The sequence below is a fragment of the Kogia breviceps genome, chromosome 5 (genome assembly GCF_026419965.1).
Source record: "Kogia breviceps isolate mKogBre1 chromosome 5, mKogBre1 haplotype 1, whole genome shotgun sequence".
In the NCBI taxonomy this organism is placed as follows: domain Eukaryota; kingdom Metazoa; phylum Chordata; class Mammalia; order Artiodactyla; family Physeteridae; genus Kogia; species Kogia breviceps.
This window is the reverse complement of record NC_081314.1, coordinates 20,633,231-20,651,758: the sequence shown is the minus strand read 5'-3', so window position 1 is coordinate 20,651,758 and position 18,528 is coordinate 20,633,231. Positions and strand designations below refer to the sequence as shown.

The window sequence follows — 18,528 nt, the reverse complement described above, 5'->3', positions numbered from 1 at the left end:
GAGATGTACCTCAGTTTCGATCCTGACCTTATTTTCTTGGGTTCAGATCAGAGGCAGGGTTTGAACTGTGTGCCTGGAGTGGAGCCAGACCAGAGTGGAACAGCCTTTGAGAGTCCGACACAGCATAATCACCCACTTGTCCTCTCCAAGGCCTGCTGAAGCTAGGAGTCCTTTGATCAGGTGGTGAGCTCGCTGGGAGCAAAAGTAAGCAAGTGTTACCACTAAAGGGCTTTTGCAGCTGGCAGTGTCCACTGAAAATAGAAAAAGAGAAGGAAGGTAGAGAAAAACAAATATTACATGTGTATCATGGGCCCTCCTTGAATGTGTGACCTTGAATAAATCCTTTAACCTCTCTGAGCCTCAGTTTTAGAGAATGAGACCCACCTCGCAAAATTTAATGAGTATTAAATTAGTTTGCAGGCATGAAATACTCACAAATGTAATATGCTTAATAAATATATGTTCTTGGGCTTCCCTGGTGGTGCAGTGGTTGAGAATCCGCCTGCCGATTCAGGGAACACGGGTTCGTGCCCCGGTCTGGGAAGATCCCACATGCCGCGGAGCGGCTGGGCCCGTGAGCCATGGCCGCTGAGCCTGCGCGTCTGGAGCCTGTGCTCCGCAACGGGAGACGCCACAACAGTGAGAGGCCCGCGCACCACACACACACACACACACACACACACACACACACACACACACACACACACACACACACACACACATAAATAGATATATGTTCTTATTCTGAACATTAGCACCCGATAAAGTGTTTCCCACCTGTAGATAAACTAACCTTTTCAGAATTGGCCAGAGTTTTCTCTGCCAAGATGCATTTTATTACCCATGGTGGGGAATGGGTAATGACAGCCATCTCCATGGCTGAGACCAGGATTCCAGTTTACCCAAGAAACACAAAGCCACACTCAGCCCTCCGTAGATGTTTGCTGAACATGTGAATGAAGAAATGGGTGAATGGTAGAATGATAGTAAGACGCTTTGGGTTTTCCTCCAGGAAGCCTTCCTGGGTTCCTCCAGCTTTTGTGGGTTCCCTGCTTTCCCTCCAAGCTGCTGCCCATAAAATCTGCTCCATCCAACATAGTCCTGGATTACAGCCCAGCTCTACTTGTTCTGTGTTCTCATCTCCTTGGCTTGATGTGGACAGGATGATTTTATTATTTTTTTCCTCCAAAAAACTACCTCCAAGTCCACACTGAACTATTCAGTTACCTAAATTCACAAATTTATAGTCCAAAAGAGAATAATAAAGAGGTGGAGGGCAAGTAGCAAGTACCCCTATAATTATATAGGACATGGGTTGAGATTTGTTCTTTTTTATCTCATAGGGTTTTGTGAAGTTTGAGTAAGATGACATATAAAAATTTCTTAGTAGAGTGTCTGGCACATAGTATGTGCTCAATAAATGGAGATTTAGAATTAGTGACAGTATCAGTATTGGTATTGGGGAGAAGGAGGGACGAGGTAGGAGGAAAGCTTTCATCCCCAAGCATGCACAGCCTGGAGGGCTGACTTTCAGAATTCAATTGTGAAATCTAACTCGTGCCCCAAACCTAAATTATACCTTGGAGTATGGGCATCCTGCCTTGAAATGGGAAATTAGACAGTTTCACAAGGATGCACAACTGTGTTTCCTGAGCCGTTTTGTTCCAGGCAAACTGGAACAGGTGGTGAACCTTTGGCACCCGAGGAGAGCAGTGCCAGCTGGCCTGCAGCCTGCCCGACAGGACCCGGGCCAGAATACCGAGCAGCCGTGGGCTCAGGAGCAGCGGAGCCAGTGCTGGAGAGAGCAGGCACTCCTCTTTACATCAGCCCCTCCTCAGTCGCCCCAGCCTGCCTGCCCCTCCCCCCAGGCACCTTGCCACCATCCCTGCTACCTCCCTGCCATCCTCCTTCCTCCTCCTGTCCTCTTCTCTCCTCGAAAACTCTTTTGTGAGGAGGGGCACGTGCTGAGAGATGACACTTCAGACTGTCAGCAAGCCCAAGAGGATGTCAGGTCGAAAGCCCCAGTGCCCTTTTTAGGTAAGTGACTCTTAGGCGTGATCAGGCCCGGACTCTGTCTTTTTCTTCTCCTTCTGGCTTTGGAGAATTCCGAGCTGAGGATAGGCAGATGCCCCTGTGCTCAGGCAGGTACCTCAGCCTCTTTAGGCAGGTCCTGGGACTCCCCAGGACTTCATCAGGGTCCGACAGGTCCTATTATAGTTGCCGAGGCGCCCACTGGACCACACCCCAGGCTGTGGGGCTAAAGGCTCTGGGGGAGTCATTTTATTGGGTTTGTAGGAGCTACAGGTTCAGAGACACCATGGCTGTCTAGGGCACACCGGGCCCTCCGTGGACTGCCCTGCCAGCGGCCGCCCAATACAAGTCCTCCTGTTTGGCCTGCTTCCTTTCTGGTTTCATCCAAACCTCCCGAGAGCACACGCCTTGAGTTAGCAAGCCAAATCTGGGACTTGTCTGTAAAACCCAAATCCTGACAAATGCTCTCACACAACCCGTTAGAGCTTTGGAAGGACAATGAAGGCCGATTTGCTTAGGTAATGAGGAATGGAACTGGCAGTGGCGGGTGTGGTTGTGAGAGGGGTCCTGGCAGGGATCTGCAGGAAGCTGGTTTCATCCACCTCAGCCTCTCCTGCCTCCCTGTCTTATGGGATTTGTATTCATTTGAACCTATTAATGTTAATCATTAAAACAAGCAAAGTGAAAACAAGATGCACGCACACACACACACACGTAGGACTCACGTTGCTTACTGTATTCTTTTGTTGATATCGTCTTCAAAATAAATATCTATAATTTTGTGGCAAGCATTCAGCTGCAAATACCTCAAATGCGTGGAATTCTCTAAGTCTTCTTTCATCCTCACATCTTTTTCAGAAAACATTATTGTGCTTCTAGTATGAGTCAGACAGTGAACTAAGTTCTGGGGCTCCAGATGCTGAAGAAGCTCACGGCCCCAGGGGACTGACCTAAATGTAGCAGAAGCTAAAGCAACAGTTTCCACCTGTTGCATCCAGGCCATGTGTGGGGCCTCTGTGCCTCTTCGTGTCCTGTTCCCACCCCTGAAAGCACCCTGAAGTTAGGCATTATCTTCCTTACGTACAGCAAGGAGAACAAAGCTGAACTAATCTGCCTGAGGTCCCACCACTAGGAAGTTCCACAGCCAGAATGGACCTAAACCCACTGACCCCAGGTCCATCCCTGCCCTCCCACCATGCCCTTGGCTGAAGGGCTGCGTGGGGAGAAGGGCCACATATGAACGGGAGCAGAGTGCCCTGGGAGCGCTGGTCAGGAAGCCACCACTTCCAACTGTACGAATTGAGGAACTATGATCTCGTCAAGACAAGGTGACAGTCAGGTTGGGTTTTTGGAGATGGATACATGGTCACCCAGCAGGAAAGGGGTATGGGCAGAAACTTGGATAGGTTGGGTATCCGTGTGTATCCAACACCTCATACCTTTCATGCTTAGATGGCGGGGCAATGTAGCCCCGTGGTAATGATACATAAGCTTTGATTTTCATGCAGCCTGCTTCCTTGGTCAAGAGTGTTTATATTACATGTGTGGCATGTAACATAAACTGAATCCTCAGTTGGATTTGCACAGGTTAAAAAACTATGTGTTCAAGCGGTCAGTCTCCCTGACGATTTCACCTCGAAACTCCACACTCTGAATAAGAACAATTTAAATTGTGAGAACCAGAGGGAATGTATACAGAGGCAGCAATAGTCATTGCCCTCTCTCTAAGTGGACTCCAAAATGTGTCTGTGGGCACGTGATCTCACACCAGGGTGCTGGGAAAGTTGCCCACAAACCTCCTTCCAGGAGCCACCCTCACACACTGTCCCTGCTCTCTGACGTCCGTGGAACTTTTTTTTAATCTCACAGTAGTTTTGAACTTACAGGAAAATTGCAAAGGTAAAGCAGAGAGCTCCTATATAGCCTGCACCCAGTTCCCTCTGTAATCAGCATCTTACATTACTAGTGTCCACTGTCACAATTAATGAGCTAGTATTGATACATTATTATTAACTGAAGTCCATACTTTATTCACATTTCCTTCATTTTTCCCCAATGTCCTTTTTCTATTCCAGGACCTCAGCCAGGATTCCACATTATGTTTAGTTGTCATGTCTCCTTAGTCACTTTTGGTTGTGAGTTTCTCAGAATTTCCTTATTTTTGATGACCTTGATTAGGAGCACTGGTCAGCTATTTTGTGGAATGTCCCTCAATTGGGATTTTTCAGATGTTTTTCTTATGGTTAAACTGGGGATATAGGTTTGGGGAAGGAAAGCTACAGAGGTAATGTGCCACCTTTGTATCCAGGGTGCATACTATCACCATGACTTGATCACCTGGCTGAGGTAATGTCTGTCAGGTTCTCTCCTGTAAAGCAGGGAACATTTTTATGAGTCTTTTCCGTTTAGTTTGGGAGAGTACAAAGCAGTCTGGACTCGTGCATTTGTGTTCTTTCAAATGATGTCAGCGAGATGTTACCTGAATATAAATGATCCTGTTATTTTATTAGAAGCTGAGCTGACCTTTTCATCCATCTAATTCTGATTTTCATTGTTGTTTGGAGAAAGTCTTTGAGAGAACATCTTTGGTGTGTAGGTTTGTTCCCCTGTCACAGCTGATTTTCTTCCCTTCTAGAATGGCAGCCGCTTGAAGGAAATGGTCATGTCTTCAATATGTAGGCACCATATACCACATACATACGCATATTAAACTCATGTCTTCAATATATGGTCGCCTTATACTAGTCTCCACCTTTATTCCATCTGTGCCCCCATCCCACAAAGTACATGCATGCCAGGAGCTTCACGCCACTGCTAGTATGCATTTCTTCATTCCTTTCTGTAGGGGAACTTGTAGCTGTAGATGAGAGAAATCATGATGCTGTAGAAAGAGCCCAGAAGTGAGATGTTTCCCTTTCCTTGAGTCTGGGCAGGAGAGGACAGTAAGGGACCCCAGGTCAAGATCAGCCTGTTGAGCTCCAGCACTTAAAAACCCTGATGTTTAAATCCAGAATGGTCACTGAAAGAACTTTAATTTCACTTCTACAAAGATGATATTCAAGTTACTATTACTGCCTAACAAACCACCTCAAAACTTAAAACAACAGTAATCATTCATTTTGCTCATAAATCTTTAGTTCGGGCAGGGATCACTTGTCTCTGCTCCACCCAGGCTCGGCTGGGGTAGCTCGAGTGGGGCTGAAGAAGGCTCACTCCCCTGGCTAGCAGGTCACTGCTGGCTTCATCTGGAAGTTCAGCTGGGACTCAAGGCCTGGGACCTCAGCACCTTTCCACATGGCCCCTCGGTGGACTACTCAGACTTCCTCACGGCATGGAGGCTGACTTCTGAGAGTAACACCCAAGTGTAAGGACTAGAAAGAAGTTGTACCATCTTTTATGACCTGGCCTCAGAAGTCACGTAGCATCACTTCAGCCATAGTCACAAACGCGCCCAGATTCCAGGGAATGGAACACAGACCTCACCTTTCAGTACGAGTGCTGAAGTCACATTTAGAAATAGAGTAAGCTGGTTGGGGTGTTACAGTGGTTTTTTTGGAAATACAAGCTGGCTAGTGATTGATTTAGAAGAGGTTATTTTCCAGTTTTATTTAGATATAATTGACATATAACATTGTATTACATCATAATGATTTGATATGTATGTATATTGTGAAATGATCACCACAATAAGTTTAGTTAACATCAATCACCTCACATAGGTATAAATTTTTTGTGTGATTAAAACTTTTAAGATCTGCTCTCTTAGCAACTTTCAAATATACAATAAGTATTGTGAACTATAGGTACCATGCTGTGCATTATGCCCAGAACTTATTTATTGTAACTGGAAGTTTGTACATTTTGACCACCTTCCCCCATTTCCCCCACCGTCTGTTCCCCACCTCTGGCAACCACCAATGTGTTCTCTGTTTCTGTGAGTTTGATTTTTATTTTAGAGTCCACATATAAGTGAGATCATATGGTATTTGTCTTTCTCTGTCTGACTTATTTCAGTTAGCATTAACGCCCTCAAGATCCATCCATGTTGTTGCAAATGGGAGCATTTCCTTCTTTTTTGTGGCTGAGTAATATCTTTCTCTGTGTGTGTGTGTGTGTGTGTGTGTGTGTGTGTGTGTGTGTGTATTACCACATTTTCTTTATCCATTCATCCATCAGTAGAAACTTAGCTTGTTTCCATGGCTTGGCTATTGTAAATAATGCTGCAGTGAACATGGGGGTGCAAATATCTCTTCAAGATAGTGATTTTTGTTTCCTTCAGAAATGTGCTCAGAAGTGGAATTGCTAAATTAGTTCTATTTTTAAATTTTTGAGAAACCTCCATCCTGTTTTCCATATTGGCTGTAGCAACTTACATTCCCGCCAGCAGTGCACAAGGGTTTCCTTTTCTCCACATCCTCACTAACACTTGTTATCGCTTATCTTTTTGATAACAGTCATTTCAATGGGTGTGAGGTGATACCTCATTGTGGTTTTGATTTGCATTTCTCTGATGATTAGTGATATTGAGCACCTTTTCATGTGCCTGTTGGCCTCTGGATGTCTTCTTTGGAAAAAGATCTATTCAGACCGTCTACCAATTTTTTTAATCGGATTTGGGGGGTGTTGCTAATTGAGTTGAATGAGTTCTTATATTTTGGATATTTAGGAAGGTTTCTTATTCTTCAGCAAAGATTTGTTGTGGCTAAGGTGCTGGACTAGATATGGGGAGATATCATTGATCCAGACACAGTCTTTGCCCTCTGGCAGCTTAGAGTTCAGACAGGGAAACAGATATTTAGACATTTAGAGAGATAGTGGCTAGAACAGGGGTAGGCTTAGTGGTTACAGGCACAGAAGAAGGGGCTCCTAACAATGGCTTCAAGGCCCAGGAGGAGTTCTAGTTGGAAAATTCTTGTCCCAAATGGAACTGAATGACTAAGGCAGAGGAGCAAAAGCTGAGGATAAAAGGTGGTGTGGTTACCAAGTGTTTCCAATTTGGAGGAAATTTTTATTAATTGTGGTCATCACAGCCATTACTATTGTTATATCACTGCCTGTCTTCATAAAGCGTTCTCCTGCTGACATAGGACATTTTCCTGGATCAAAACTTCCTCAGTACCTAGGTTCTGGAGCAGCCAGGGTCAGAGAAAACTGGATTTAAATCCTGGTACTGCTACATGGTGGCCGTTCTGACCTTAGATGAATGACTTAACTGCATGTTAGCATGGAGATGATGGGAGGACTCACATTTATCATTCTTCCCTAGTTCCTGCTCCCAGGAGAGGACCTGTACAGTGCTTGTCTCTGTGTGCGTGTGTGTGCGCAGGCGCGCGCGAACTCACACATGCATGCACATGTTTTTGTTAGGAAGCTGTGATCTGTCAGCCTCCCAGAGTTGCAACACGAGGTGAGTTAATAAGTGTGTCTGGGGCACCCAGGCCCATCTCACGTGGTTTTCTTGCTCACATGTGTTCTAGAGATTGTACTCTGAGTAATAATTCCCAGTGGAGTCATGGACCTCATCAGCCCAACTGTGAAACCAGTGATCTCCAGACATTTCTGGAACCCACCAGGTGATGGCCTCAGGTATCTCTAAGAACTAAGCAGAACCCTCTGTGCTTTAGCCCTGTGACCTGAGGCGTGTCCCCAGCAGGACTTGATGGGAGGGAACATTTGGAATGTGGCTGCTTGGAAAGAGGGTAGCAGCAAAGATATGTACCCAAAACTCCTTTTTTTCTTTGTGAAAAAAATCTCCCTTTCATAAAGAAGCCCAAGGTCACAGGCATGAGTACCTCTTCAGAGCAGTCACCCAGCTCACCCTAAAGTCAATGATGCATATTTATTTCTGAGTGAGGGAAACCATGCTCTTAGGAATGAGGAGGGTTTTGATCTTTAAAACAAAAGGGAGGGCTTCCCTGGTGGCACAGTGGTTGAGAGTCCACCTGCCAATGCAGGGGACACGGGTTCGTGCCCCGGTCCAGGAGGGTCCTGCATGCCGCAGAGCGGCTGGGCCCGTGAGCCATGGCCACTGAGCCTGCGCGTCTGGAGCCTGTGCTCCGCAACGGGAGAGGCCACAACAGTGAGAGGCCTGCGTACCGTAAAAAAATAATAATAATAATTTAAAAAGGGATCACTGAAGTACGGAGGATGGAGCACCAGAATACCGGGACCACAGTGATTTAAGAAGAACCCTGTGGGTTGGTGCATCATAGTGGGGCTGGCGGGGGCAGTGTGTGGCCCAGGGCAAGGATTCCACTTTGTTGGGGCTCAGCCTTCTCATTGTGAAGTGAATTAGATACCGGAGAACCCTAACGCCCCTTCCAATTAAAAGACAATAATCTTGAAATGAAAAGAGCCTGTTTCCTGGTAAGATGGTATGTGATTGCCCACGGAGAAAACAGACTCCCTGATGGTCAGACTTGGTGTGCATGGGTTCTCTTTCTCTTTGTCATTGAAACATCAGATGCAGAAGCTAAATTCCCAAGTATTCGATTACTTATTGCTGCAAAACAAACCCCACCCAAATGTGGAGTAGGGCAGTAACAATTGTTTATTTTGTTCATGAACGTCCGGGTTGACTGGGCTCAGATAGGTGGCTCTGTCTTGGGGTCTGTGTGGTCGAGGTCCAGCAGTGGCTGGACTAGGCTCATCTCCGGGGCTCCGCCTCTCTCATGTCCAGTGCCTGGCTGGGGCTGGAACAGCTGGGGCTCCTCAGGCCTTTCTGTTGCTCTTCACACGGTCTCGCCACATGCTGGCCTCGAGGTGGCTGGACTTTTTACATGGGCCTGAAGACCCCCAAGAGAAACCTGCAGAGGCTGAATGACCTTTTCTTCCCTGGCCTCAAAAACCATGTGGTGTCACTTCTTCCCCATTCTTTTCATCAAGGAGGTCTCAAAGGCCCAGCTAGGTTCAGATTCCACCTCTTAGTGGGAGCAGTTCTGGAGAACTTGCAGACCCGGTTTTAAATCACCACACCAAGCATCTGGGATGGCCATGCTGACATCTTGCTTAGTGATGGGGGATGGCTTAGAAGACTTCTCAGACTCCTGTGGTTCTGTCACAGGATTTAGAGGCAATGGAAGAATATCTGGCAGTAGAAACCTAATTAAACGGGGAGGGAAGCTCTACTTAGCAGATATTTTAAATCACGAGGAAAATGAGATAGGATTCTATTTATATGTGCAAGGGAAAACGTATACATGTAATAAATGTGCATGTGTGTAAGCAATTTTAAGATAAAAATGATACAGTTAATTTAATTAGTTAAACAATGGTGTGCATGAAATGCCAGGATTGGAAAAACGGAGAGAATTATAGCAGGGATGTCCAGCTTTTGTATTGTCCTACTACAAGTTCCCCCCAGTTACTTGCAAAATAAAGTTAATTGACTAACTTGTTAAAAGAACATAAATGTTAATATAGAGCCCTGAAATGAAACTAGAAGAAAACAGGTAAGAGGAAAGAAAAGTCAAAAAAGCAGTAATAGAAAATCAATTCCCAAAAGATAGTGGACCATTGCTTTTGAATGTGCAGAGCAGAGTGAACGCGGCTGAGAGTGTGGACTCCGGGGCCAGGCTGCCAGGTTCAAATCACAGCTTGCCGTTCCTGGCTGTGTGGGAAGAGGCAGCTTCCTGTGCCTCTCTGTGCTGCTTTTCCTAGGTTGCAATGGTGAGCTAACGATAGTACCTGCCTCATCAGGTTGTTATGAGGATTAAATGTGTCAGGACAGGCTCAGCCTTGGAGCAGCATGTGGCATGCAGGAAGCACTCAGTACAGATTAGCCATTTCTCTCCACCAATTCCCTCCTTGCCTTTGCCAGATGCAAGTATCATGCCCAATATGGACTGTGGGCAGCCAACCAAATAAACAGAAGGAGGAAGGCCTTTTCTTCCCTTGGGTCCTGGGATCAGTATGCATTGGAATTCTAGGTAGGGGGAGGCCTTCCTGTGATATTGGGGCACCCATGAATCTGTGGGTTTCCACCCCCTACACTTGTCCTTATTCTGACATGCATTAAAAACTGGTTCCACATTTAAAACACGTCAAGTTAGATTTTAGTTATAGTCTCTCCTATATATTTGGAATTAGAGCCTCCAGAGCCTGTTATGCAAATATATGCAAATGGTATGCAAAGAAGCAGTAGCCCCAGATTGTGGGGAGGGGAGTGAGCAGGCCAGCACAAAGGACCTGGAGTGGAAATTTGCATCTGTTAGGGGAGCCCTGGGTTGAAGGCCTTGCACAGTTATTGTGACAGTATGTGCCCTTGCATTCAGTCCTTAACCTTTTGTGCCAGAGAGGAGAGATGATTTCCATAGTGAAGGTGACAGTGGATGTTGAAGGAGGCATTTATTTGGACAGTGCAGTGTTGTAGCAATTTTTATGGTACAAATGAAAAATTGCTTTGAAATAATGGCCATGATCCAGGCTGTGTCCCTAACCAGCTGCGTTCCTGGACAAGTCAGTTCACTCCTTCCATTGCCCCCTCTGTGAAGTGAGGGGATTGGACTAAGTTGCCTCTAGTGCCCTTCTCACTGTGACAGCTAAATGTCATCCTCCAGGTGAAAGCCCTCTGCACCCAGGATGTCAGTATCCATTCATTGTACCAAAGTTTTAAAGCCTAAAGAAGAAAGGGCTGGAAGGTAATTTGCCCTAACACTCCTCCTAGAGAGAAGAATAATTTCAGGGGATGCTGGCAACTAAAAAGAGCCGCAGCAAGGGCAAACATGTTTACTTCCACTGTTAGTCTTGCAGGAAGCACTCCTGTCGTATACTTCCCAGCTGGGAGGATTTTAGCCCCTGAAATGCTCATGGTGGGAAAGTCAGGGAAATTTCTTTCACTGAGTATTTTAAAGACCAGGATGCATTAAGCCCTCTGCCTCTAGAGGCTGCAGAAGTTCTCCTGGAGGCCAAGCTGCTACTCTCCCACCCCCGGCCTGTCCCTGGGGTCCATCAGGTCCTCTCTGAAAGCTTTGCGCCACCCCTGACACTACTGCCAGAAGGCAGCAGTGTCCTTGGTCTTGGGCCTTGGATTGTATGGAACACATCTGTGCTCCACCCCAGGAACCCTCTGGGCTCTTAATTGTAACTCCAGCAGCCTCCAGCCAGGCACAGGTGTGAGCTGACAGCCCCACCTGGGGCATCTCTGACTCAGCCACTTGGGCCTCGAGGAGGAGGCAGGAGGCAGGGTGGAGCACTGGGCCACAGGAAGGAGGGCTGCTGGCGAGAGGTGCTCCTCTCACAGTTAGACATGCGCCTGCTCAGCTCCTCAGAGACCCTCAGTGGATTTGAGTTGCACCCTGATCAGCTGATAACCTGCCCTGGGATTGACTTTCCCTGTTTCACTCATCTCAGACCCCCACCGCTGTCCGCTACGGTCACTTCCCAAAATAAACCACCTGCACACAAGCCCCAGTGTCCGCCTCTCCTTTGTCAGGAATCTCTAAGGTATGACAGGTATATCAGTCTGGTCAGTCTGCCATACAAGGTACCACAGGCTGGGGGGCTTAAACAACAGAAAGTTTTCTCCTCCCAGTTCTGGACACTGGAAGCCCAAGATCCAGGTGCCCGCAGGGTTAGAGCCCCCTCATGCCTCTCTTCTTGGGTTGCAGGTGGCTGGCCTTTCATGTGTCCTGCCTGTGTACAGCCATTCCTGGCATCTCTGTATCCTGAGCTCTTTTCTTACAAGGATTACCAGTCAGATTGGGTTAGGGCCTACTCCAACGGCTTCATTTGGCCTTAATCGGGTCTTCAAAGGCCCTGTCTAATATACAGTCCCATTCTGAGGTGCTAGGGTCAGGGCTTCAACATACGGATTTGAGGGGGATGTGTTCAACACTTACAGTGAACCAGGGTGCTTGTGAGCCAAACAGAGGCTTATAAGAGAATGTCCCTTAAAACCTCAGTAGTCACGACCACCAGCTCTAGTAGTAGCTTGTCCCTGTGGTGCTAAAATGCCAGGAAGGGGCTTCCCTGGTGGCGCAGTGGTTGGGAGTCCACCTGCTGATGCAGGGGACACGGGTTCGTGCCCCGGTCCAGGAGGATCCCATATGCCGCGGAGCGGCTGGGCCCATGAGCCATGGCCGCTGAGCCTGCACATCCAGAGCCTGTGCTCTGCAACGGGAGAGGCCCCAACAGTGAGAGAGGCCCGCGTACCGCAAATAAATAAATAAATAAATAAATAGATAGATAGATAGATAGACAGATAAATAAATAAAATAAAATGCCAGGAAAGAGCTGGAATAACCCTGACCTGGTCAGAGCACGAGCACGTTGTTCCTTCCGTGGCTGCACCATTCCATCCTCTTCTCCTGCCTCACTGCTGGTGGGTGACCAGGAACGCCTAGGTGTCATATACCCCTTCTGCTACTGAGGGGCTTTGAACACGTGACTTAATCTCCCTCAGCCTCAACTTCCTGCCCCATCAAGTGGTTGTGAGGGTTAAATCGAGAGTGAAAGACAGGGCCAGAGCCGGTGCTCAGCGTTAAACAGATTTTAGGATTGACCCGGAGAAGGAGAAAACACTGTTGGTGTATGGGCTAGACTATGAATGAAAGTTTAGAGAAACTAGGTCGCTTAGGGCAAAGTGCTGGTCCTGGAGATGTGGGTGCTGCCGTCTCTGCTCAGTCTGCAGTCCCTCAGCCCCCCCCACCCACTAAGTTAGACACACAGGGTGAGGGGACACTGGTCCTCCCCTAGTTGGAGGAGGCCTTAGTGGTGATCCTTGTTTCAAAGGAGTGTCAGGAGGTCTCCTCCTCCTCTCTGCTTCCAGAAACTCACCAGGGCCCCAGATGTCCCCTGTCAGCTTTGCTGACCACCACAGGCTCCCAGGAATCACTGCCAGGCCCCCTGCTTTGACCATTCATCCTGATGGAATCTGGTGGGGAAGGGAGGTGCCAAGAGAGTTAACCAGGCAGAGGCCCATCTCTACCATTGTCTGGGTGGCTAGCAGGGCTGAAGGAAGGGCATGCGAGTGACCAAGCAGGGGGCTCATATGAACAGGGCGAGTGCTCAGGACAGAATCAGGCCTTAGAGGTTTGTCAGGCGCTCCTCGGCAATACGGAGCAGCTCTTCCCAGCCTGTGTGTTGTACGGGGTGGCCAGTCTTCCCGTCTATAATCTGGATAGATCCTATGTCTCACATTGATATGAGGTGTTATTTTTAAAGATAGGCACATGCTGTTGTGATTAATAAAATCCATGCATATTTAGAAGAGTTTTTAAATGTATAGGTTTTTGTCATTGTGCATTTTTTCTCAGTGAACTAAAAGCACACACACTCACCATCATGCAAATTCCATGGTTTCCTTCTAATGCTCAGAAGGGCTCCTCCTGCTCTAAAAGGCTGGGCACCACCGGTGGTTTTCCACAGAGTTCAGCCTCCTGAGCACATAGGACAAGCAGTTAAGATGACAACAACCATACGACCAGCTGGTGTTCATGGAATGCACTTCTCCTGCAGGCTCTGTGCTAAGTGCTTAATAGGCACCAGATCTGGTCACCCTCTGAACCCCTGTCCCTTTCTGCCTGTCAGTCTCCGATGGCACTGAGACGTCTCTGCCTTGTTTTAGGATTGTTTGTGGATCTGTATGAGCTCACCCAGGGCCAGAGACTGCCATGTTCATTTTTGTGTCTCCAGGGTCAAGGAGGGGCTAGACCCTCCTTAATCATTTGATGGGTAGGCCTGAATGGACAGAGGTCTGTCGTTTGTGCCTTTGTCTAGTTCATAAATGGAAGAGTCAGAAGAGGCGTGGAAGCTGGCCTATTCTGCCCACCCAAGCCCTACTCAGTGGCTCAGGGCAGCCCACACAGAGCTGCTGGCTTCCTTGTGGCCACGCTGGCCTTGACTGCTCCCTGGTGCAGAGGGCCAGCAGGCACTCAGAGGCCACAAGGCTTCTTCCATGCCCCTACCCCCAGCCTGTTGTGAGCAGCTGCCCTTGGGCGGAGGGCCATGGCATTTCAGAGGTGTTTGGGAAGGGACGGGCCTGGCTGGTTTAGCCAGCTCTGCTTCCCCTGTGGCTGGGTTCTCTCTGGGACAGGTGCTGGGTGGCACCCACCTGCTGAAGCTTCTCCAAGTCCCCATGGTCCTGTGTCTGATGGGGGTGGACGATGCTCCCGATGTTTCCCTTGAGTTCCCAGGCATTTCAGTTTCGTGGGTAAGGAAGGCCCAGGGCCAAGCTGTTCCTGGGCATTTCACCTCTCTGCTCTCTGTCTCCCTCGCAAGGCTTCCTCCTGACCTTGGCGCTGACTGAAGCACTGGTATTTGCTGCCCAGGAACCATCTCCCAGGGAATCTCTTCAAGTCTTCCCCTCAGGCACCACCCCAGACACCATGGTGACAGCACCCCTCAGTTCTACCAGACACTTCTCTGTGGTGGCTGCCCCCGCTTCCATGGTGGCACTGACCCCTCATCCCGACGGACCCTCCTCACAGGCTGCAGCTTCCATGGCAACGACAACACCCCATCCAAGCGGACACCCTCCTAAAAACGCCATCTCCACCATCATGGCGACGGCAACCACCCCCCATTCAGAAGGCCCCCTGTCCACAGGGCCACTTCCTGCTGCCATGGCAACCACATCCTCCCATTCAGAGGGCCGCCCCCCGGGCCAGGCTGTGCCCACCATCCTGCTGACAAAGCCAAGGGATGCTACCAGCCGTCCCCTCACGGCCCCCTCCCGGGCTACCCCACGCAGGCCCCCCAGGCCCCCTGGCTCCTCCCGAAAGGGAGCCAGCAGTTCACCACGCCCTGTGCTGCCTGCACCCGGCAGTCACTCCAGAAGGAAGGAAGGCCAGCGAGGACGAAATCAGAGCTCCACACATCTGGGGCAGAAGCGGCCCCTGGGGAAGATCTTTCAGATTTACAAAGGCAACTTCACAGGGTCTGTGGAGCCTGACGCCTCCACCGTCACCCCCAGGAACCCGCTCTGGGGTTACTCCTCGTCTCCACAGCCCCAGACAGTGGCCGCAACCTCGGCGCCCAGCAGGACCTCGTGGGTACGACCCAACACGCCCCTGGTGTCTGCGGAGGACAAGCCCGGCCTTAACAGAGCAGACCAGGGGGGTGGTCCCACCTTCACCAGCCAAGGAGGGGAGCCGGCCACCACAGCAGCCTCAGGCACCCCCGCCAGTCCACATCCTGCCCCAGTGCCTTCTCAGCACCCCCGCGGTGACCCACAGGATGGCCCCAGCCACAGTGACTCCTGGCTTACTGTCACCCCTGGCACCAGCAGACCTCCATCTGCCAGCTCTGGGGTCTTCACGGCCACCATGGGGCCCATTCAGGCTGCCTTCGATGCCAGTGTCTCAGCCCCTTCCGAGAGGCTTCCTCAGGGAACATCCTCAGCCCCGCAGGCCCCGGCCCGCCCCCCCGAGGTTTCAGAAAGCACTGTTTCCCTAGCCAAGGAGGAAGCTGCGGCCACCCCTACGCCCACCATGACTGGCAGGGTGCCCAGTCCTCTCTCCACAGTGGTGTCCACAGCCACAGGAAACTTCCTCAACCGTCTGGTCCCCGCTGGGACCTGGAAGCCTGGAACGGCAGGGAACATCTCCCATGTGGCCGAAGGGGACAAACCCCAGCACAGAGCCACCATCTGCCTGAGCAAGATGGACATCGCCTGGGTGATCCTGGCCATCAGCGTGCCCATCTCCTCCTGCTGTAAGTGCCTCAGCCTCTCCCTCTCCCCCACCCACCCACCACACCAGCTTGCCCGTCCCTGGAATCCCTTTGCCCCACACGTGGGCAGCCCCCACCAAGTGGGCTGCAAGCTTCCCAGAATCCCGGGAAAGGAGGTAGTAGAACAAGAATCACGGATTATCCCCACCCCTGGTCCTTGGCTGCTCAGGCCATGGCTCACATGCCCACTGATGGTAAATGCACAACTCCAGGAGCTGCGGAGTCCAATCCGACTCTGCATTTGCAGAAAGAAACACCAAGCTGGGGAGGGGACGTGGTTCCCCCAGGACCCCAGAGTTACTGAGAGGCAGGGCTGGGATGTGAGCTCCGAGCACCTGTCTTCCAGCCCAGAGCTCTTGTCGTGACACCACCCTGCCTGCTCTCTCCTGTAGCAACATGGCACCAACACACCGCGGGTTGAAAACTGGTGCTTCCAAACTTACGGCCTCTGAGTAGCAGAGCCCTCGCCTTCCTCCCCGCCTCCCTTCCATCGGCCTTCCTGCTGTTCTTCTCCTCTCTCACCTCTTTTCCTCCCCCTCCTCTGTCTTCCTCTGAGAAAGAAGAAAAGATGAAGCTTTGATCTTCCGGGAAGTTCTATTAGCCTTGATAAAAACAGAGTTCTTGTAGCTAAATTGAGGCTTGAGAGTTACATGTGAATTTAGCAGTCCCTTCCCCCTGTTTGGTTTGTTCATGGGTGGTATGAGCTGATGCTTTTGCAGACGGACCTTGTCATTGTCTTTTGCTCTCACTGGTATGTGGGGAAGGGCTCCCCCAGGCCACCAGCGCCTCCTTGCTGCTGCCCATCCCTCGTTTAATGAAGAGTCGAGGGGATTCCCCACTGAGGGCTCCATGAAGAACCTGATGCAATCACTCAGGACCCAGGGCTTCCTTTACGGCTTCCCCGAGTATTCGATCTTCAGTTCTTAGCATTCCTCTGATGGCCCCACAGGAATCCACTCCGTACCCGCCACTCCCCAACCCACACGGCCATCATCCAGGTACCCCCACAGCCCTTCCAGGGGTGAGAAACCCCCTGTGCTCCCCACTCATCAGCCCTTTCTCCTGTGACCCCTCGGGTTGTTTCCAGCTCTCCTGGGGGCCTGAAATTCACCTCTTTGTAATTCCCACTCTTTGGTCCTAACCTGTACCCTCTGAAACCGTGCAAAAACAAGTCCATCCACCAACCCCTGAGATACGTGAAATGGCTCTCAAGGGCAGGTTTCCCTTTTCCAAGCTGCTTATCCCTGTTCCTTCGAGTCTCTTCATAGGGCCGCCTGGCCCTGGCCCTGCCCCAATCTGCCCCTCTGACAGCCTCCGGTTTACGCCTGCTTCCCCAGAGGGAGCACAGCGTTGCACATGCCCTGCCATGACAAAGGAGAGCAGGTGGCAGTTGCTCTGTTCTGGACACTCTGGTCACATCCGGGCAGCCTGCACTGCGTCAGCTCCGTTGATTGTAATGCCTCACGTCACACCATGGGCTCAGCCCAATCATCTCAAGGGGAACGAAGCCCCAGAAGCTTTCCACAGAGGAGGCTGTTAAGCCAGGTCTCCCAGCCTTTCCTGTTGTGGGTTGATCGAACGTCAGCACAGGAGGTGTGTGCCTTTAACATTAAGCTGATGTCTGCTTGGCACTGTACTCTGGCAAGATCCTCTTTAATCTGGAGTCTGGACTCCTTCCAGGAGCCACGTCTCTCCCAGCTCCCTGTCTCCTTCTAGTTGATAAGCAAAACAAACTTTCCATGTCAGGGGTAGGCAGCCTACATCTGCTCAAGGCCTCAGTGCAGGAAAAGTGAAAATGTTTGCAGGTTGCATATTTCATTCTTTCATTAAGCAGCTGTATTGTCACTCATGGAAGCACAGAGGTATTCATAAAGCTGTAATTGCCCACGTCTAAAACAGAAGAATGATAATGAGAAAATGTAGTGCTGTTAGCCAATAAATTATTAATAATGGTCATATTTGAGAAGTAACCACATTAGAGACAGCTTTCTAATTTTCCATTCTTTCCATGTGTCTAGAGGCTCTAGTTTACAAAGGGAGTTCCCATTATTTTTAATCATTCATCCTTAAAACAGACTAGCCAGAGGAATAAAACAAAACAGAAAAAGCAAACATACCATACAGGTGGGGAGTAAATCATCAAGTGAAGTGACTTGCCCAGGGTCCCAGTCACACATGAGTCAGCCCAGATCTGGTGGTGGAATCCGTTTGACTCAGCACAGCATTTCCTGAGCGCCCACTGTGTGCCAAGCACTGTTCCAGCACTAGGGACCCAGAGGTGGCTGCTGTGGCTCCCCACACCCCCAGCTGCCAGAGCCTTCTCCCCACCTGCACCCCCACGGGCCACACCCACCTGCGTCTGCAGTTCTAAAAAGACTTCTCCAGCCCTTTTGCTGTGCCTGAGGTTGAGATTAGATCAGGTTTTACTGCAAAGTGGAAAACCCATGGGCTACCAAGACAGAAGCAAGGACGCAGCCTGGAACTGCACCACGACAATGCTTCTGGCCCTGACAGCAGCCTTCAGCTGCGGGCATAGAGCATACTACTTCATAAAGGAAGATTGCCCCTGGGAACTGCAGCCCCCGCTTCCTTTGGTGTCTGTCTTGCATTTCCACCATCCTCAGGCCACAAGGTTCCAGCCTAGCTGCCTCCACAGACAGCTCCCTGTCCTGTGGGACCATCATTGACCCTGTGAAGGTGATGATGAGAGGGGCATTGAGAAAGCAGACACTTGTACAGCTTGAGAACGCTGTGCTCTCTGGAAGCACAGATGAGTAACTAGCCAGGCTGTTTTCATAGCCTGGCGCCACTCGAGTCATCAGGCAA

The 18,528-nt window shown here is 49.9% G+C and overlaps 1 protein-coding gene across 7 annotated transcripts in view; it reads left to right on the top strand.

The window, feature by feature from the left end:
• TMEM108 (transmembrane protein 108) overlaps positions 1-18,528 on the top strand; it is a 371,967-nt gene that overhangs the window by 340,579 nt on the left and 12,860 nt on the right. For 6 of the 7 annotated variants that reach the window (XM_059065342.2, XM_067033777.1, XM_067033778.1 and 3 more), the window contains one exon: positions 14,251-15,684. In XM_059065342.2, the coding sequence (XP_058921325.1) occupies positions 14,251-15,684 (1,434 nt within the window). Of the gene's footprint in view, positions 1-7,508; positions 7,618-14,250; positions 15,685-18,528 lie in introns of all 7 variants that reach the window. The other variant, XM_067033782.1, reaches the window with a different exon arrangement.